This window comes from Rhinatrema bivittatum, chromosome 2 (assembly GCF_901001135.1).
Source record: "Rhinatrema bivittatum chromosome 2, aRhiBiv1.1, whole genome shotgun sequence".
Lineage (NCBI taxonomy): Eukaryota > Metazoa > Chordata > Amphibia > Gymnophiona > Rhinatrematidae > Rhinatrema > Rhinatrema bivittatum.
In genome coordinates, this window is record NC_042616.1 from 588,041,544 (window position 1) to 588,063,088 (window position 21,545).

Sequence of the window (21,545 nt, forward strand, 5' to 3'; positions counted from 1 at the left end):
ACCGTTTGATGATCACTGGTGCTGAGGTGGGCACCCACCTGGACATCAGAGATGTTATCTCCATTAGTGAGCACTAAGTCAAGTATTGCTCCTTCTCTTGTGGGTTCCATAACCATTTGTTTGAACAAAGCTACTTGCAGGGCATCCACTATGTAAGGTACATTTTCTTTAAACTCAGTACAATTGTGTAACCAACGAACAGAAACAACATTCAATTTGCACTGTTGGCTTCATGGTGCCAGAACACAAGCATTCCCTAGGAGACAGAGAAAGACCTACTGTATCTGAATGTAACTTGCTTTGAACTATCAATGAAAAGGCGTGAACTAAATTCAAATAAATACATATTTTTGCATCCTCTCCTGTACTGTTGTATTCCCTCATAGACACCTAACCAATCTCTCTATTTTATCAACAATTTTCTTTTTTCCTGAAGAAATATAAGATGCATGTTGACCACAACACTGGAATTGTTGAGATGATCATGGATAAACTTGAAGATGAGGATGAAGGAACCTATACCTTCCAGCTCCAAGATGGTAAAGCAACAAACCAGTCCAGTCTGGTACTCATTGGGGATGGTAAGCATACCGTGATCTTTCTCTTAGCATGGCTTCTGCCTCCCTTTATATCTGCTGTACTGCATGAGAATTTTTTTTTTTAACTATTGAAGTAAAACTTGTCTTTTTGATCCTTGTCAGTTTTAATGTGTACCTTCATTTCAAATTAACACAAATACACAACTGCTATAGGATCCTTTAGCACCCTGAAGTTTGTAAGTGTGAACTTTTCAGTCTGATGTGTACATGGAAACAGAGAAACCAGTTCTAAAACAGAAACTTTGAAGATCCCTGGATCTCCAAGTAAAGCTAATATTTCACACACCCTAAGCACATGTGCATATCACATATGCTGAGCAAGTCTGTTCCTTAAATTTCCATTACTCTCACATATATAATTTTACATCTTAATGAACTACAACTTTTCTGTTTTGTAATATTGATTTGACAAGAATTAATGTAAGTTTGGAAGAATCTCAAATGTTGTATATTACAATTATATTTTTATTTTATATTATTAAAATGGCATTCAATGTGTCACTTTTGGTCCAACAGATCTGAGAAAAATAGCCAAGACCAAAATAGCAGATATTGGAACCTATGTATTAAAGCTTAGCATGCACACTAAGGCCATTTAGGATGCACAAAAAATGTTTGCAATGCACTAATCCATAGGGTTCATACTATATTGGTCTCCTGACATGGTCTGTGCTAAGATTAAAGCAACATTTTTTGCAAACTAGACTTCAGCTGGCATGCATGAATGCTCTCCCTTATGAGCTATTTTACATATGCCCACTGAATCCTAAAATTTAACACCTGCCTCGAAGCTGATGCTAAATATTTCGCATGATAGTGCATGTCAAAATTCTCTGGTCTAACCAGTTAAATATGAAAGTGCTGGTTAGCATACGGGATTACATCATTCACAACAAGATCACCCTACCCACCCTAGCATCAAAGTCTTCTCACATGAAGCCACAATGCCCCATGAATACTGCACTCCTCACAACATGGTTCCAATCCCCTATCCCACTCCTCCGGAATGAATCTTTTCCCATCCCAGACAATCCTGATCTTTAGCAGCAGGAGGTAGATAAGAGCTACACATCTCAGCCACTGAATGACACCACCTACCAGCTTTTAACTACTATTATATGATCAGGAACCTTTCAAATGATATGGCATTTTTATTGAGAGACTCGGGAGATCAGAGCTCAAGTGGAAAGGGTTTGATTTTGGAGGGATTTCAGGGAGGGTAGGGGTCAGTGCTTCATGTGGGGTTGTTTGATGACAGGGCGGGAGCCTTGATGTAGGATGTCAAGGGTATCTGCTCGGATCTTATTGAAAGGGAATGAAATCCCTCATGCTAACTGACCCTTTCACTGTGGGTAGTTAGCATATGGGATTTTGCAATCTATGAAATGCACACTAAATTGTTCTGGTTCATGAGCATGCTAATAGTTTGTGATCACTCTGAGGAACGACTTTTTTGTAGACATGAGCAAGAATTTAGTGCATAGGACATACAGTTTTGGTTTAGCATGCATGCTAAATTTATAACTTATGTAAGCACAATTTTTACTGCAAATTTAGTGCATAGACTTCACAGTAAAATATAGAAGGGGAAAGAAAGGTCAAGGATGAGTTTGATAAAAGAAGAGTAGATGTTTTAATCTTCATCGTAAAATCATTAAGGGAGGAGATGTTTGGACAGAAAATAATAGATTATTCTATAAATAAGGTGCTATCAGATGAAACCAGGAACTGGGCACCTAGATGAAGAGGCAAGACAGAATTATCAAGTACAGAGTTCTGAGGGGACAAGAATTAATGTAATGAGAAACCAGGGACTGAAAATACAGAGAGCCAGATCCATCCAGAGTCTGCCAAGTCAAAACTAAGATCTTAAAAAGGACATTTTGGCAGGCTGGTAGTTAGTTAAGGACTTGAAGCTGAGGAATGTCAGAGGAGGAGTAGCAGAGTTCCTGGAAGAATACCCAAGCAGTTGTGCTTTGAGCCATCAGAAGAGGATGAAAAGAGGACAAAGAGTCACAACCATCAGAAGGGAAATACAAAACTTAAGCTGCAAATTAAGAGTCTGAATAAGGTTTAGAGTAGAGAGAACAATAAAAGGAAGGATTTATTGCACTCATGGAGATGGCAAATTTTAGCAAGAGCCAAAATGAGGTCGAACAGAAAGATTACAGTCATATATATTGTCACTGAGGCACACATTATCTCTAGGCATAACTGTACTTTTAATTTTAACCAACGGGGGATACTAGGGTAGGTCAAGTGTTGACTTGGCGATTCATTGTTTGCTGTGATTGAAAACCTGGATAGATCCAGGCTTGTGTTGGAACATCAGGTGATTCTTTTTCTCACTGTTGATGAACTTTTGATCTTTAGTGTTCAAGAAGTTACAGAAAGAAGCTGAATCCCAGAGGCAAGAGTGGTTGAGAAAGCAAGGTAATGTCACTGTGTGCTCTGATAAAATATGTGCAGGTCTTCCAGAAAGTAAATGTCAAGACAAATATTGGATATAAAGTAATAAATGTAGAAACACAGAATATGGTGGTAGAGAAAAGGACATAAGGCCTATTCAGTCTGCCCATTTTCCTTCCTGCTGTAATACCATGAAGCTCAACTGACCTCTGACTTTATCATCACTTTCTTGCAACTAGAAATACTTTCTGTTTTAACCCAGTGACATAAATTCTGCTCAAGCAGCCCTGGCAGTGTAGGGGGGCCTGGACACCACCACCCCAGAATGACTGATAGGGGCCAGTGCCCAATGGTGATCTTTAGGTGGCAGTAATAGGAAGAAAAATCAGTTCAGTCCATGTAAACTGGCAGGCACTCACAGGCCTATGGGGACCTTGTACCCTCCTCCTGCACGGCCTTCCTGTTACCAAAGACACCCATGTGAAGAGTGAGGCCACTGCAAGGCCTGTAAATAGGGATGTGCATTTGTTTCAAACAAATGCCATTTTCATAATGTTAAAGCTGATGTTTGGTTCATTATAAAAGGAATGAACCAAAAATTGACTTACTCAAAAATATCCAAACATTTTTGGATATTTTTGGTTTGTGACCAAAACAAAAAGCAGGGCTTCCTTGGATTTCCCTGACTACCTTTTGTCCCTGTCATGGAGACTGGCTTCAATGCAGAAAGGAGCAGGAGTTATCTCAAGTTGCTTCTGCCCCACTGGCTACCGATGCAGAATGGCACCAGCCAGCACCATTTTTTTCTATGGCTGTACAACAAAATGGTACCAGCCAGCCCTGATACTGCTATCATTTTCTTTTATGGCTGTATGCTTTATGAAGTAAAACATTGGCATCGGCCTCAGAACTGGCTGGCATCATTCTGTATCGGAAGCCACTGGAGCAGGAGCCACTGGGAATCACTCCTATTCCTTACTACTTTGCAGAAGACCCGTGGAAGAGATACGTGGGGGTTGGGGAAGTGGAGGGGCCTGGGCTCATTGAGGCAGTGATGGCAGCAGACCTAGGGTGGCCACTTTTGGTTCTTTATTTTTTTGTTTTGATATTTTTTTTAATTTAATGTTTGTTTTGGTTTGGCACATGAACTGAACCAAACTAAACATTAAAGGCCGGATTTTAAAAGGCCTCCGCATGTAAAATCTGGGGTTTACGTGCGTGGCCGGGCCAAGCCATATGCGCAAATCCTGCTACACCCACTAGTGCTGAGCATCCCAAAGGGGCGGGCTGGAGGGGCGGGTTCTGGGTGGGGAGAGACGGAGGCCAGCCAGAACAGCGGCCATTAGCCGCTGTCCCAGGGAAGCGCATGCCAGCAGCCAGCCGGCGCGCATAAATTACTTCTGCTCCCGAGGAGCAGCAAAATAATAAAATTTTAAAAAATCAGGCAAGGTAGGTTAGCTTTAAGGGGTGGGAGGAGGGGAGGAGAGGGGAAGGAAGGTTAGGCAGGGGGTTAGGGAAGTTCCCTCCCAGTCCTTAATTGGAACGGACTGGGAGGGAACTGGGGAAGGCCCAATTGCGTCGCTGCACAGACTTTGCATAAATTCACCTCCCCTTGCCTGCGCCGCTCGCACATGCACACGCGGATTATAAAATCCTTCGCGCATGTGCACGCGGCCAACAGATTTTATAACATGTACGTGCCAGCGTGCACGTTATTAAATCTACCCCTAAATGAGACAAAATCTGAATAACCTTCTCATTCCCAAACTAAAAATTGAACCAAAATTAAAATGTCCTTCTTTACGTCCTTACCTATGAGCGCACACAGGCCCCAAGCTGATTTTTACTCCTGTTGTTGCTATTTGCTGGTCCCAAGTCAGCCATAAAGTGAAATGAGATGAGGGGATCCAGGAAAGGGTCATAGAGGTAGGAGGGAAAGGACCTGGAATGGGGCTATGGGGAGGGGAGAAGGGTAGGAGGGATAGGATCTGGGAAGGAGTCATGAGGGGGCAAGTAGAAGGGAGAGGAGCCAGGAAGGGGCCAAAGGGGAGAAAGGATCAGAGAAAGAAAAACCTGGTAGGGACCACAGGAGGAAGAGGACTCAGAAAGATGCCATGGGGAAAAGAGTAGGAGAGAGTGGAGCCAGGGATAGGCCTCCGGGGAAAGATAGAAGGAAGAAGATCTGGGAATAGGCCATGGAGGGGGAATTTAAGGAGAGGACCCAAGAAGGGCTATGGTGGGGCAGAGGAAGTAGGATCAGGAGTATCACTAGTCACTGGCACAGAGGGTCCAGGCCACACTTGTATGTGCCAATTCTCCAAATGTCATTGTCTTTGCCCCAGCTTGCATACTCTGTAAAGAGACTGGATGGGATACCCACAGCTTTTAAAGGTACAGGGGCTTGTGGACTGGCTGTGAATATTGAAGAGAAGAGCTGGCTCTTCAGAGGGTGACCTCCTCATCCCTGGCAGCCCCTCCAAAATGTTTGCTTTGTAGTCCAGAATTTGAATTTATGCCACTGGTTTATCCCATAATTTCTTGAATTATATTACTCTTTTTGCCCTCTCCACCACCTCTAGGAGGCTGTTTCATTTATCTATTTCCTTATGTTGCTCTACAATCCTACCTCTCCCCATTCTGTCTTTCCTTTAGGATATATATATATATATATATAGGTCCTTAAGTCTCATTACGTGTTACCCACCGAATACATTGGATCGAGTGGGATACAAATTATTTTAAATAAATACATACATTTTGAATTCAGGCTCAGCACCATTTGATAGCTCTTCTCTGGGCTGGTTCTGCTCTGTTGTCAAACTGTGAAACTGAAAGCCATCACTAAATTATGGATAGTGACTGTAATTACTGTAAATTATGTCTAAAGATGATGATAAGATTATGAAAAAGGAATTGTTACAAAATGGTGCATTCCAAGGCAGAGACTCCTGCAGGATAAATAATGGTTTATTGATTCCATTATTTATACAAGAGATTGTGGTGATTCCTGTAGGTTGGTCCTAGCCTGTGGAGGTCTGGACAAGCACCAGTGGACACAGTACAGGTGGCTGGCTCGGTGGCAGTTAAGAGGGCGACCTGGGTTTCTTTCCCTAACTTTGCTTTGCTCCTTGGGCCTCCCAAAACTGGAAATGCAGGCGAGGCAGTGTTCATGGTTCCTGGGAGGATGGAGCCAGGTTCAGGGTGCACCCGCACCAAGTTCCAACAAGGTCTGGGGGCTGTGGCCCGGTGCCGAGGACTGTCGCTGATAGCTGGGCTATATGGGAATTCCCCCCAGTAGTGGCTGATTCTGATCCCACTGAAAGCCAAAGAGAGCGGGAGAAAACTGCTGGTCTCCTTCTCCTCCCACCATCCCTACCCCCCAAAAAGGAATTCAGCTTTATCCCTGACTTTCAGAAGAAGACTGTTCTTGCCTCATTACCATGTCAACACTAATGTAGTATTTTTGTCATTCTAAAAAAAAACAAAAAACAGGTCCTCACTTTGTTGAGCATCTGGGATGGGAAGTTACCAAAGAATGCAACGTGCTGTTGAAATGCAAGGTAAAAAAGCAAAAGAATCTCCAGGACTGTAGTGGTTTCAAGGTGTGAAATACTGTGAGTGATCGTGACCAGCAGTGAAAGTGGGACTGACTGACTACAGCTATGTGATAGGTCATAAATGCCTAAAAAATTCTGATCGATCAGGTGAAAAAGAATTAAATATGCTTGACTCTGGTTAGTGTTTTAGAATTCCAAACAAATGAAGAGGAAATGATTTGAGGGGTTTTCTTAGTTTTGTATAGTAAGTCTTATGGCATTATAATTATACCTTTCTGAAGAAGCATGTCGTAAGACTCCAAAAGGCTTAATTATCATGCTACAGTTGTGGTGTTCTATGTATGTATATGCTATTTTCTGTTATTGTTTTCTCTCTATTGTCTGTAATATGTTTCAGCAATGTAGATCTTCCTCTTTCATTTTTCACTTGAATCTAAATGCCTTCTGCTCCCTGCTGGCTTAATAGTCCTTTCTTAGTACAGAGCGCATTGTATTGTTTTGTTTCTGGTTAGTTGGTGCTCCGCACGTGCAACAGACAATCTAGTTTTAGTTGCACAAAATAATTAATGGGTTGGCTAGAAAAGCCAAATTGAGACCAATGTCTTATTTCCAACTGGATCCAAAAGGTGTAGGGACGTAAAGAGCCCCATGCACTAAGCATTTTTCCCATAGACACAAAATGGAAGAAAGCCTGTAGTATATGGGCCCCAAAGTGACTTGTTCAAAATGACACTGAGGGCCAGATGTACTTAATGGGTTTTCCCCATTTCATTTCTATGTAAAAGTGCGTTGTACATCTGGCCCTCAGAGTCGGTGGTAGAAGGGAGTCGAGAGCTTATGATCCAGGTCTTCTCCTGGATCATCGTCCAATGCTATAACAAGGCCTCCTCCACATACTGTAAACAGTTTATAATCGTAGGCTTTTATGGTACATGGGGTCATGATATAAATCTGCAAGGAGGAAGGTACATGAGAAAATACTTCTTGGCTGAGAGGGTGATGGATACCTGGAATAGACTGCCGGCAGAGATAGAAATAATCAGAATTGTGACAGAATTCAAATATGCTTGGGACAGACTCGGAGTATAATAGTAAACAGAAGTGGGGTGTAATAGGTAGAAGTAGTGAAGGAGAGGACTTGAGTGTTTGCAGAGGGGAAAGCACAATCCAGTGGGCAAAGACTGGAGGTACAACTGCATTAGGCTTGGTTATGGCTCTAACAGTAGCAGTATAGCTGCACTAGGCTGCAGTACGTGCGCTGACCGCAGTGCATGGCTCAATGCGCATTTTGGACATGCGCCCATAACCCCCGATGCAAAACGGGGTTAGCGCGTCCAAAACGCACGTCCAATTGCACGCGTAGGTAATAGCACTCGTCACATATAAATGCATGTTGATGAGGCTATTATCCATTCCTCCCGATTTTTACTTGCCAGAATTATCGCCTGCCCCGAGCAAGCATTAATTTTGGAGGAGCCCAAAAAGTGTACAGAAAAGCAGAAATGACTGCTTTTTCGTACTTCCTCTGACTTAAAATCGTGGCGATATTCAAAATGTCTTAAAAAAAAAAGTATAAAAAAAAGGGTCCCGGTGGTCAGGTTAGGAAAAGGGACGCTCAATTAACAAGCGACCATTTTCCTACCCCTCTGACGGCCATCTCTCCTGGGTGCCCACTGCCGAGGAGACGCTAGGGGCCATAATTTCCCCTAGCGCCTCCTTTTTACCTTTTGCATCGGGTGTCCCGGAGAGGTGCATCGGCGCGCATTAAGGGAGCGGGCACTCAATCATGAGCGCCCATTTAACGCGTGCCAATATTGCATTGGCCTGTGAGAGTGTAAAGCGACACCCTTGCTGGCACCTCCCAGTTCAGGACCCCTCTACTGTCTGAAATAATGAGAAAACAATAAGGACTTATCAATGTTTATTACCCAAGGCTTTCACCCCCCCCCCCCCCCCCCCCCCTTGCTTTTTCCCTTCTGTGGTTAACTTTACAGCTCCAATCAAGGATACTGGCTCCTTCTAGGTCTTATCTCACTAAGAGTTCAGCTGATAAGGAAATTGGTGGCCAATCCATTCTTAGCAGGGTGGGGCTCTGGAAGTCATCTGTTCTTTCTTTTTTTTTTTTTTGGGTGTGCCTCAGCACTCAGTGTCTCCTTTTGTCCTGCTGGGATCAGAATCTTTACAGTTCCAGCATCCTTGGTTTATACCCTCAGATAGGACAGTCCCGCTTATCATTGTGGCTGGTGTGTCAGACATTTGATTGGCTAGTGTCCTTAATTGCAGGACACTTTTGGCTAGCGACTGACCAATGGGCTGCTCTGCTTCTGTCAGCGAGTTCATTATCACATATCTATTATCACCAGCTTCTGAGTGGTCAATGTTTACTCCTTGTTTGTTTATTTATGTGGCTGCAACCATCTTCCCAAGCTTACTGTGACCATTGTAGATCCTGGTGGTGATTGTTCAGGTTGCTTGTGACCAGTTAAAAACAGTTAAAGTCGCACTTGTTCAGGCAGGCATATGGATTGAATGAGTAAAATAGCTAATAATTAAGAGAGCTAATAGAGGGAAATTCTCTACCTTGTGAAAGGAGCAGAGAGAACATGATCATTGGTGACGCATTTGTGTTTGATGGATTTTTATGGATGTTTTTCATGTAACCTGCTGCGAACAGCTGCTAACAAGTCTTAAATAAATAAGAACCTTTAATTGGACTCGGCTACTACCCTTGCTATGCTAACCTAACGCCAACCCCAGAAATGTTTGTGTGATGGGGGCATAGAGATGGCACAGTAAATTTGAAGATGGGCAAGCACCAAGTGATTTTCCTTCCAGTCAATCAAAGTGGTCCAGCCAGTCTGGGGGGGCAGCTGGGGGAGCAAGCTCCTTGTCTGTGGGGGGAGCTCTCACCCCGCCCCCTCTTCTGGAGCCACCCCTGTGCTAACCTCAAACGCTTTCCTCTTCCCTTTTGCCGATAAACTGCTTGCAGAACAATATGATGGTAACATTTAAACTGCCGCACAGGCATACGCTGGCTCACGCGAATGGACACTGCCATTTTATAACACATGTGAATGTGTGTACATGTTGTAAAATCGGCTGTACGAGCATACATGTGCGCGAAACTTTATATGGATGCGTGCATGTGTGCGCAAATGCCACCTCTACTGAGTAAGTGGGGGGATTTTACTAAGCGTGCGTGCCAATGCAAATACCCGTTTCCCCAGTTCGTTCACATTTCACCCAGTAAAGGATAGGACTTCCTAACCCCCCTAAGTAGATGGCGGGTAGATTTTTTAAAAATACGCGCATGCGTACATGTGCGCACGCATGTTATAAAACCCGGGCTGGCACGTGCGGGGGGGGGGGGGGTAGATTTCCCTGGTTTACGTGCAGCGACTAGATCGGGCCTCCGCCTATTCCCTCCCAGTCCGCTCCAATTAAGGAGCGGACTGGGAGAGAACTTTCCTACCCCCCTACCTACCCTTCCTCCCTCTTCCCCTTTCCTCCCCGATCCCTTTGAAGGCGCTACCTTTGCTTCTTTTCTTTATTTCGGAACTTATGCCAGCTCCTGAGCTGGCGTAAGTTGCGAGCTCCGGCAGGCTGCCGGTGCACGATCCCCCAGCACAGCGGCAAATGGCCACTGTACCGGCGGCCTCCAGCTCCACTCCTCCCCCTGGACCGCCCCTCCCCCAGGACCGCCCCTTCATAGAGGCGTGGCTCTAGTGCGCGTAACGGGGGTTACGTGCATGGCCGGGCCTCTTCTAAAATGTGCACAAGGCCCGACCACGGTATAACCCACTTTTTTACGCGGGGGGGGAGGGGGGGAGGTTTAAAATCAGGTCTTAAACATTTAGGAGTGAATTTTCAAAAGAGTTACGTGCATAAAAGAGCAAATATAGCAATTTTCAAAAGCCCACTTACATTTTGTAAAGTCCCTTTATGCACATAAAACCTTTTGGAAATTAACTCCTTAGCTTACATTTCTTAGCCTACACATTTAATAAAATAGTTTACTGCCAATGTAGTAAATGTAATGAGACACACAATGCACATGCACTACGAACAATGCACTGTTACAGAAAAAACTGGCACTAAATATAAAAGGACCAGTTAGTCTTAGAAAAGACCCCCTACCTTCTTTATACTTCCCCAGACACCCACCCAAGACCATCTTCCCCTGCACCCAGCCCTCCACCCTGAAAAGACGTTGCCCATGAAGCCACCCTTTCTGAAAAGACATCCACCTCCTCTAGAACCCATCTCCAAAAAGATATTAACAGTGGACACCCCCCCCCCCAAAAAAAAAAACACCTCCCACTCCCATGCTAAGCCATCAGAAGAAGAGTCTCTTACTTCCTACCACTTTGGCGTCCATTGGCGATTTGGTGTTTTTTAGCATGCTGAAAACTTTGGATCATCAAGGGGAAACACAGGGAGTGGGGCAGCTGAGGGTGTGTCCACTGCGGTGGAATGTCCAGGGGGGTGTTTATCTTTTTGGGAAGTCCAGATGAGTAGGATGCCTTTCTTTTGGGTAAGAGGGAGGAGGAAGAGCACAAGGATATCTTTTTGGGAGAGGAGGTCCAGAGGCATGGGATGCTTGTTTATTTGGGGGTTTTTTTTAGAGAGGGGAGGGTGGATCCAGACCACAATGATGTCTTCAGTGGGACAGGGTCCAGAGGAAGTGCTGTCTTTTCGAAGTGATGTGTATGCTAATGACTATTTAAAAGCATAGCATATTTGGGCACATTAAAATTGAAAGTGCCCAAATAGTCAATAAACAGTGTATATTTTGCTCCTTCTTAGGGGTTTAGTTCATAGCACGTTAATTATCGCATGCACCAATGGAGGTTAGTGCGCAAGTTAATTTTAACATGCTTTTAGTACCTGGGCTTTATTGAATGGAATCTGAGTGGGTCTTGCTCCCTTTGTGCTGTCTGTAAAGTGCTGCATACACCTGATAGCTCTGTACAAAAAGGAAAAAAATATGCATATCATCATATGTAGTCATTTGATACTAGATGTAAGGTGATTTGTAATTGTTCTGAACACGGCTAGCTAGTATCAAAGATGATGTAAATTGATTTCTAATAAGAGATGCAGAAAATAAGCAGATTAAGGTTCAAATTACACTACTTGATTTAACAAAATGTAATTCTTTATTGTTTAATTTAGGTGGCAAATATTAAAAAGGAAACCAGTATTGTATGGTACAAAAATGAGAGGGAAATAATGGTGGATGAGAAGCACGACTTCAAAGATGGTGTCTGCACTCTGCTCATTTCCGAGGTATGCAAACCTACTCCTTTTCTGTACATCTGAGAAATCTACTGACATCTAGTGAATTCCCCCCTCCCCCCCCCCAAGAAAAAAAATGTGCAACTAAAACAAAAACGACAAATTTCTTCATTGAATGTCATGGAAATTTTGGTGAAGAAATGACTACTGCCACTATTTACCATTTCTGTAGCACTGAAATAGGTGAAGGAAAAAAACCTTTTTGTATTTGCAAAGCCATCTATTTTTTGTTCAGTTTAATTTTATGTTTAAACCCCTAACAAAACTGAAGTTTTGGAGAATTTTCACTGTGTCCTGCATTTTATACTGACCTCATGCCATTAAAGCCGAGGCAAATAAAGTTGCAAACTGGGCAGACCCTCCATGAAAATTTTCACAAAATTGTATTTTTTCTCACATTCTTTCTCATGCCTGACCTGGTAATTCAGATAACTGAAAGTGCTTAAAGCCATTTGCTAAAGTGTTCTTTCTCATGTAAAGTGTCAATGGTAAAACTTTTAACAAAGGGCCAGTGTGATCAGGGAAATCATTATGTGCTGGTACTGTGATCCGAGTTGCGTCTTGTCAGGAAAAGCAGGATATGAAGATAAAATAAATACAGTTTAAGGAAACATTGCCTAAAGAAGGGATCATAGTAATCCCAAAAGCCAACATCTTTAAAAATACATTAACCTTACAAAGGTATCATCTGTAAGCAGCTCTATTGATTTTTTAAAATTAAAAAATAAATAGCAATATTATGTACCTGCTTAGCTTGTTCCCTCTTGCCTATTTAATCCCTTTTCTGGCCATGTTTTCAATTTAATTTGTTTATGTTTCATTGACTTTCAAAATGACTTAACAATATAAATGCTTAAAAGAAAACACACCATGCATCTTAAACCTTGCAAAATATATTTTTTTCTTGTTGAATGTTATTCTAATAGCAAATTTGATTTAAAACCTCAACACTAACCAGCCCAATAGCAGACAGGAAACTGAGGTTGAGCTCCTGGAACTGGATGCTGCTCCCCAGGCTGGTTGGAGCTGAGATTGCTACAGAGAAGTGTTCACAGCTGTAATAGAAGTGGACTATTGTGTTGTGGCATGGTTGGCATAGCCTAGTGGATAAAAACCATTAGGCCTATGTCGACAGCTGGTGCACGTGCTGTGGGATGTGTTACAATTCTGTCTGCGGCCAGAACCACAGGCAGCCTCTCACCTCTCTCTACTTCTTTCTCCTGCGGCCCAGAGGCCGCCAATGCTTTCTCAGTGCGGCTGGAGCCGCTCCCGTGCAGCCCTTGCGGCCAGGAGGCCACCGACGGCGTTCCTACACAGCCCAGAGGCCGCCGACATTCTCCGCCGCCGCTCCCCATGCGGTCCGGAGACTGCCGACGTTCTTTCTCTGGTCTGGCGATGGGGAGCCGCCATAGTGCAGACCTTGCCGCCAGAAGGTTGCCGACAGCGTCCTCACGTGGCCCAGAGGCCGCCCACGGCTCCTCCTCCACGGCAAGAAGCCGCCTCCCATGTCGGGTCTGCTCTGCGGCCTGCTCCTGCTTCACTCAGCGGCAGGGATGCCGCTCTCCAAGGTCCTGCCCCTTCCTCCTTAGGGGCGAGGCTGCACCTCCCTTCATTTCTTAAAGGGCCGCAGTGGGAGTATCCTGCGGCCCCTCCTGATGTCCTCATCTTGGGTATGCCTTTTCAGCCCTATAAGAAGGGCCTATCTTCATTGCTTCAGTGCCTTCACAAGGAGCCAGTCCTCCTTAGGACTTCTCTTCAACCCAGCTTCTCCTAGGCACTCTGTTCCATGTTGGAAATCCATGTCTTCGTCTTCATCTTCGTCAAGGGCTCTCGTTGAATTTGGTGTCTTCGTCCTTCCAGTTTCTGATGTTCTGATGTCCTTCTCTTCAGATCTCCTGTTGTTCCTGTTATTTCGTCCTTCAAAGCCCCTGAAGTCCTGATATCCTATTCTCCTGATGTCTTCACATCCTGATCTTCCTTTATCCAGATGTCCTTTGCCTCAGCAGCGCAAACCTCCAGAAGACCCCTGTTTTTAATCCTCCAAGCTTCAGGTTCCATACTCCGAGTTCTACTCGAGCTCCCATGCCGAGTCCTTTTCTCCGAGTCCTTGGAACCTGAGGTCCTTCTCCTTATCCTCAATCCTGTCCAGGTCTTCAGAGCTCCTTGCATCTGTCTCCATCCATGACTAAGAACTCTGCCTAAACCTATTCCATTCCAGCGTGGTCCGTGCCTTGCCTTGACTGGCTCTGGAGGGCGTGCCTCGGTGTAGGCCTTGCCAGAGTCTTCGTCTTGAAACCTCCAAGTAACCTGAGTCGGGAACCACCAGCATGGTCTGTGACCTGCCTTGATTGGCTGTGTAGGGCGCGTGGTGTGGCAGTACCTATTCAGAACTCTTGATTTGTGACTCCGTCTGAGTCCTTCAAGTATCTTGGAGTTCCGTCTCATCATTCAAGTAATCCTGCATTTTTAAGCAATCTGTGACTCCGTCTGAGTCCTTCACGTATCTTTAATCTTCATTTTAATCTTCAAGCAATCTCCTGAGTCCCGTCTCAGGCCTTCAAGTAATCTTCAAACATCCTGAGTCTCGTCTCAGTCCTTCAAACCTCCTGAGTCTTCATCTGAATCTGTCTGTTCCAGCCCTCAGCCTCTGTCTGTCCTGTCGCATCTGCCATTCCATCAGCAGGTCCGAAAGGACTATCGAGTGGCCGGAGGGCTACTCCAGAGACCGACATTGCATTGCTGGGTCTCTTCGATGCATTCAGGTTCAGCAGAGGCCAGGGTCCTGCATCTCCAGCCTGTGCTTGGACACTCCTCGCCTGCCTCGGCGCTTCCCGGAGCTCCTCTGTGGTCATGTTGTTGCCCAAGGGTACACAATCTCCTCAGAAATGGGACTGCTCCCATAACAGGCTGGGACATGGGGCTCCACCTGTACCAGCCCCATTCCCCACAGATTGAGCCCTTGAGTTCCAGGGGCCAAAAGAATTTATGCAATAGTCCTACAGGGCAAAGACAAAGAGAGAGTCCAGGGCCAAGCTGAGGTCAGGGCAGACAGCAATCAGATAATCACTAGGTACAGGCCAAGGGTTGAGGCAGGCAGTGAGAAGAGCATAGTCCAGGTCCAAAGCAATGGTCAGTGGCAGGCAGCAGGCAAATTAAGGCAGCGGTGTTAAGCGGAGTGCCGCAAGGATCGGTGTTGGGGCCAGTCCTGTTCAATATCTATGTGAGTGACATAGCGGATGAGATAGAAGGTAAGGTTTGTCTTTTTACTGATGACACTAAGATCTGCAACAGAGTGGACACGCCGGAAGGAGTGGAGAGAATGAGACGGGATTTAAGGAAACTGGAAGAGTGGTTGAATATATGGCAGCTGAGATTCAATGCCAAGAAGTGCAGAGTCATGCATATGGGATGTGGAAATCTGAAAGAACTGTATTTGATGTAGGGTGAAGGGCTGATGTGCACGGAGCAGGAGAGAGACCTTGGGGTGATAGTGTCAAATGATCTGAAGTCGGGGGAAATGATGTGACAAGGCGATAGCTAAAGCCAGAAGAATGCTGGGCTGCATAGAGAGAGGTATATCAAGTAAGAAAAGGGAAGTGATTATCCCCTTGTACAGATCCTTGGTGAGGCCTCGTGTGGAGTACTGTGCTCAATTCTGGAGACCATATCGCTGAAGGGACAGAGACAGGATGGAGGTGATCCAGAGAAGGGTGACCAAAAAGGTGGAGGGTCTTCATCGAATGACTTATGAGGAGAGATTGAAGAGTCTAAATGTGTACACCCTGGAGGAAAGGAGGAACAGAGGTGATATGATACAGACTTTCAGATACTTGAAAGGTTTTAATGATCCAAAGACAACGACAAACCTTTTCCCTTGGAAAAAAATCAGCAGAACCAGGGGTCACGATTTGAAGCTCCAAGGAGGAAGACTCAGAACCAATGTCAGGAAGTGTTTCTTCACAGAGAAGGTGGTGGATGCCTGGAACGCCCTTCCGGAGGAAGTGGTGAAGACCAAAACTGTGAAGGACTTCAAGGGGCATGGGATAAACACTCTGGATCCATAAAGTCTAGAGGATGTGAATGAAGAGAGGGTGGCTTGTGGGAAAGACAGCTAATACCTGGAGATAATACCCTTATTCAATAGACATACACACGGTTACTGTGACTCCGACAGTGCTCTATGCTTCAACGGCAAGAGGAAATGTTGATAAAAGGATTTGCATTCACAAAAAAGTGGGGAGTAGCTTGCTTGTTTCGGTGGTTACTACCCCAAATCAAACAAGCCTGATACTTAACTTTCAATGCATATCCGGTGTAGTTCTGTGCTTCAATGGTAGGGGAGAATGAATAAAAAATGATTTTATATTCAGACAACAACCAACAAGGACTGAACTACACAGTCTGGGTAAACAAATAAGCATGGGTGTAGCTTACTTGTTACAGCAGTTACTACCCTGAATCAATTAAGCCTGATAATTCACTTTCAATACATATCCAGAGTAGCTCTCTGCTTCAATGGCAGGGAGGAATGAAGAAAAGAGGATTTATATTCAGATAACAACCAACAAGGACTGAATTGCACAGGCTAGGTAAACAAATAAGCGTGGGAGTAACTTGCTTATTGTGGCGGTTACTACCCCTAACCAATTAAGCTAGATACTTCACTTAGAAGCAGCTCCAGCACAGCTCTCTACATTAATGGCGGGGGTGGAAGGGAAATAGAACCAAAAGGTTACATTAATGGCAGAGGTGGATGGGAAATAGAACAAAAGGTTACTAAATACCAAGAGTAACAGTTAAGTATGAGAGAGAGAAAAAAAAAGTGTGAAAGCTTGCTGGGCAGACTGGATAGGCCATTTGGTCTTCTTCTGCCGTCATTTCTATGTTTCTATAAGAGAGTAGTTCAGGTCCAAGGCAGAGATCAATACCAGGAATCAGGCCGAAACAGACAGAACTGGGAGAAGACAGGACATGGAGGACCAGGATAAGGCAGGACTTCAAAGGCAGAACAACAGAGACAAGGAAGCAACAGCGAGACAAGGCACAGGAGAGAGAGACACATGCACTGCTAAGCAGAAGGACCTGTTGCTGAGGTGATTAGCTAGGTCCAGAACAGCTGTAAATGGGGCCTGATGGAAGTCACCTAAGGGCACTGTGGAGCTTTCCCGCCACTGCCCCTTTAACAATAGGTGTGTGCATGTGCCTAAGGAGCCCTGCACAAAGCGAGAGCATGGCGGCATCTAAAAACGGCGTTGGAGAGCGTTGGCTGCTCTCAGGGGTGAGTGCGACCAGTTGCGGGGCCTTCCTCCTTCTGGCCAAATGTTACAACTCCTCCCTAAAGAGAGGGAGATCCAGTTGTCAAGCAACAGCAACCTATGCTGACACTCAGATACACAGTGGGATAGTTGTTGCAATGAACTGGGGTTGACATGAAAAGAGAGAAGGAAGGAATAAATAAATGGGAAAAAAATCCCTGGCTAGCTGCAAATGAAGGGGCAGATTCCAACTGAATAGAAAGCCCAAAGGAGCACAAGTAAAGTGTTCCCATGCTATTTAAACAAGATTCAGGCTTTGAATTGTGAGTAAAATAGAAGATCTATTTTCTAGTAACTTTGGAACCAAAAGGATTCACTGGGTGTACTCTGTGAGAGCTGGAAGCCGCTCATTAGAAACTAAGGAGACCAATTCCTTGGGAAAATCAGGGAGAAGCGACATGCTTTAAAATCCCAAGGCTTTCTCCAAGTAGTTAATCTGAAAATAGAATAAGATTTTTAATGATTTTTCTAATTGAAGTGAGAGCCTTGACCTCACAGTTCCAAGGAAAGGCCAGAATGAAGCACCAGAATGGAAAGGATTGATGAGATCTATAACCTCATACAGGCCAGGAGAAGAATGTTTTGAAATCCTTAGGCTGTGTTATGAGACAATAATCAGGAATGTGGAGTGAGTGCTGAACCCAAAAGCTAAGTAGAGCTTTGAGTAAACTGTGCTCACTCAGTTGTTCCTTTGAATCAAATTGTGGATAGTTTTCTAAATAAATAAGTCAGACTTGTTTTGTAAGCACACTTTTGAGTGTATGCAGTTATTCCAAGGTGTTAATAATCACCATTCAGTGCTGTCACACAGAGAGGATTTGATCACTCTTGCATTTGAGTGCTTTCATCCATGGTCCTTTGCTGCACCTGATCAAACACCCACTAAAGAACCCTTAGACCCTCAGAATATATTATCCCTGAGGGTCGATTACTCTCATTTCATTGTTTCCATGCATCCTTGATTTTGAGCTTGTAAGTACATAATGCATTTTGTTTCCATATGCTCTGTAACATATATATATATAGAGAGAGAGAGAGAGATGTGTATGTGTGTCTGTGTATATATACAGACACACACACCACACACACAAATAAACAATATAAGGTGAATTTTAATAGATAGATATGTGTCGAAATCAGAAGATGGGTGCGCATCTGGCACTTGCATGTGTCCACTCAATTTTAAAAAGCGGGCAGATGTGCGCACGAGTGCAGATGCGTGAATATCTCAAATCGGAGAAAAAAGGGGCATGGTGTGAGCATTCCAGGGCAGGGCCAAGAGATGCGCACACAAGTATCTACGAGCCTGTCCAGTGCCTTGTAAATTTACTTCTGCTGTGGAGAAGTTTAAAAAAAAAATAACAGGCATCTGTGAGGTGTTGGAGGGGTCTGGGGTAACTGGGGGAGTGCAGGCTAAAGAAACAGGTGGGGTTGGGAAGACCTAGCAGAACACTGGGCAAACTGGTAAACAAACTGGTGAAACTGGTCCTTGGCTGGACATGCGTCTGTTATCAAGCACAGGCAGTTGCGCGTCCATAAGCCGACTTACGCTGCTCGGAGTTTCTCCAGTAAAGAGCTCTCCTGCAAGTCCAAAGGTTTCATGTTTTCTGCCCTTCACACCTCCAATTTATGATTGCATGTCAGCCTCATAAATCACAAGGCAAAAGGCCCCAGAAACAATAGTATGCCTTCTTGATCTATATCTCAGGATTATTTACCTGCATTTCATACAGGTTTCTAAGAAGGATGCTGGCATTTATGAAGTAATACTTAAAGATGACAGAGGGAAGGACAAGAGTATGCTGAAGCTGGTGGATGCAGGTGAGACCAACAAGCTCATGTGCAATGGGTAATACAAGCCAAAGAACAAAGAACCAAAGCACTTGTCTTGTATATCAAACCATATGCAACCAAAAAAACAAGTATATGAATTGTATCTTCAATGTGCTGTTATCCCAAAAAATTTTGAAACAATTGTATTTTAAAAGAAAGCCAGACGACGGCAGTGAACCCACTTGCCGTCCGGACTACTCATCATTTGCGGCATGATGTTGAATGTCTGATTTTTTTAATTTTTTTAATTTTTTATATAAAGCAGCTAGATATCACTTTGAATGTCCTCTGAGTCCCGTGTATAAATTGAATTGCATCAATGACCCGAACTGTCCCAAAATAACACCCGACAACGACCGGTGTTTCGCGATATAAATCGTACTGCTGAAAAATATGAGAGACATTTGGGTCCATCAGAAAGCATCTGCCGTAACAATGATGTTAATTCACTCCTGAGGAAGCGATTTATATCGCGAAACACCGGCCGTTGTCGGGTGTTATTTTGGGACAGTTCGGGTCATTGATGCAATTCAATTTATACACGGGACTCAGAGGACATTCAAAGTGATATCTAGCTGCTTTATATAAAAAATTAAAAAAATTAAAAAAATCAGACATTCAACATCATGCCGCAAATGATGAGTAGTCCGGACGGCAAGTGGGTTCACTGCCGTCGTCTGCCTTGCTGATGCGGTTTTACATCTTTTAAAATACAATTGTTTCAAAATTTTTTTGGATAACAGCACATTGAAGATACAATTCATATACTTGTTTTTTTGGTTGCACAATGGGTAATACACACATTCTGTCTTGGTTGTCAGAATTAGTTTTCTATTTATCTTTTTCTACAAAGCTTCTTTCTGTATTCTATTTCCAGCTAGCCCTTCACAGGGAAACACTTGTGTGTGGTCATTGTTTTCTGCCCCTACCAATTTCCCATATATAAAGTAGGTCCCGCAGCACCCTACCTCTCCATTCAAGCACTTCATGAAGCTTGAGCTAAGAACTGGATTCAGTTTGTGGCAGTGCATAGAGTGATAATAAATGGGCCTTTGGACCAAACCCAATGTTCTCCAAATTTTGGGTAACATTATACTAGTCCCTGTCTGCTAACTTGTGCTTCATTAAGCAATAGAACATAAATGCAGTATTGCTAATGCTTATCAATATTATTAAATGCTCCTATAAGGTTACATTAAAAAATAAGTTAAATGTATTGATTTTGAGTATCATGCAGTTCTGATGCTCAGATAGTAATGCCTTTTTTCAGCATACTTTTAATAGTGGGCATCTTGCTTCAGAATCTTTTTTACGTGTTTGATTCATGAACTAATGAGTTCACAATTTGTAACTGTAAGTTTTGAAATAAAGTTAATAAATGTAAGCTGACAATCATACACTATATATACATGTAAAAATATTTAAAAATGTCTTTCTTTTGCATGTTCAGCTAAATGGGGTGCAGATATTTCTTCTCATCGGATTTCCTATGCATCTTCTCTTCATGCACTAGTCACAGATATTAAGCATGTCCTATACATAGCTTTGTGCACCAGAAATAATCCCGGGAAGTTAGGCAACCTTTCTGAAGATGCATTTTCTTGCTGCCGATTGCCATCTTATTGATCTCCTGATTGTCCAAAATTTGTGCATGTTCTGCTCATGAAACTGCAGCACCCCTAGCACAGGCTAGAGCTAGGCACAGAGCAGTCTGTCAATGCACCCAAATCCAGCGCTGACTCGCACTCTGCTGGTTCTGACAGTCTGGCTTAAGCAAAGGCACCAGTCATGGTAGTTTGTCCTTTTCTATGAGAATGAATGTCCATTAGGAGTTAGGTTAAACCATCTGTGCGACCCCCATCACCATTGGTTATGAAAGACTCAAGTAAAGCACTGACGTGCTACTTCACTGTGCCAAATGCAGTGCAATTTAAATATATTGCAGAAATCAGTGTACATAAATGGTTTGCTGGGAAATCAAAGCATGCGTAGTAGCATTTATCTTGAAAATAAAGTAACTGAGCATGTGTTTAAATCTGAGGCTACTTTACAATCTCTGATGATGAACTTGTGCTTACAGCTTTTGCAGATCTGATGAGTGGTGTGTGCAACGCGATTGGTAAGTGTTTAGTTTGTTGGTGAATTTAATAACATTGGGATGAAACACTGTGCGCTCGCTTGCCGTCCCCAACTGCCCCCAATAAAAATCAACACCTGTTGGCTTTTAAAATAGGCCGCAGTTTATTAACAAACACAACCCGAGCCCTTACAATAAACATGACCTGTAACCACCCCTCCCCCAGTCCTCACACCCTCCACCATCTTGACTCCAATGGTGGAGCTGTCCCTCCCCCCTTTTCCTGCCTGCTCCGCCTCGTGCCAGCGAGAACAAGCTCTACCGTGAACCTTAGCCCCACGGTTCTGCGGTCATCCCATGTAGCAACCCCCCCAACTACACGGGGCACCCTCCCTCCCCCAACCAACTCCCCCATCCAACATTTAAACACATAAAATGGGCTCGGGTTTACCGCCTC

The 21,545-nt window shown here is 44.0% G+C and overlaps 1 protein-coding gene across 4 annotated transcripts in view; it reads left to right on the plus strand.

Moving 5' to 3' along the window:
* Positions 1–21,545, plus strand: part of MYOM1 (myomesin 1) — a 326,724-nt gene that overhangs the window by 276,332 nt on the left and 28,847 nt on the right. For all 4 annotated transcript variants that reach the window (XM_029591071.1, XM_029591066.1, XM_029591067.1 and 1 more), the window contains 6 exons: positions 437–581; positions 2,973–3,032; positions 6,501–6,568; positions 11,741–11,854; positions 18,912–18,999; positions 21,092–21,130. In XM_029591071.1, the coding sequence (XP_029446931.1) occupies positions 437–581; positions 2,973–3,032; positions 6,501–6,568; positions 11,741–11,854; positions 18,912–18,999; positions 21,092–21,130 (514 nt within the window). The remainder of the gene's footprint in view (positions 1–436; positions 582–2,972; positions 3,033–6,500; positions 6,569–11,740; positions 11,855–18,911; positions 19,000–21,091; positions 21,131–21,545) is intronic.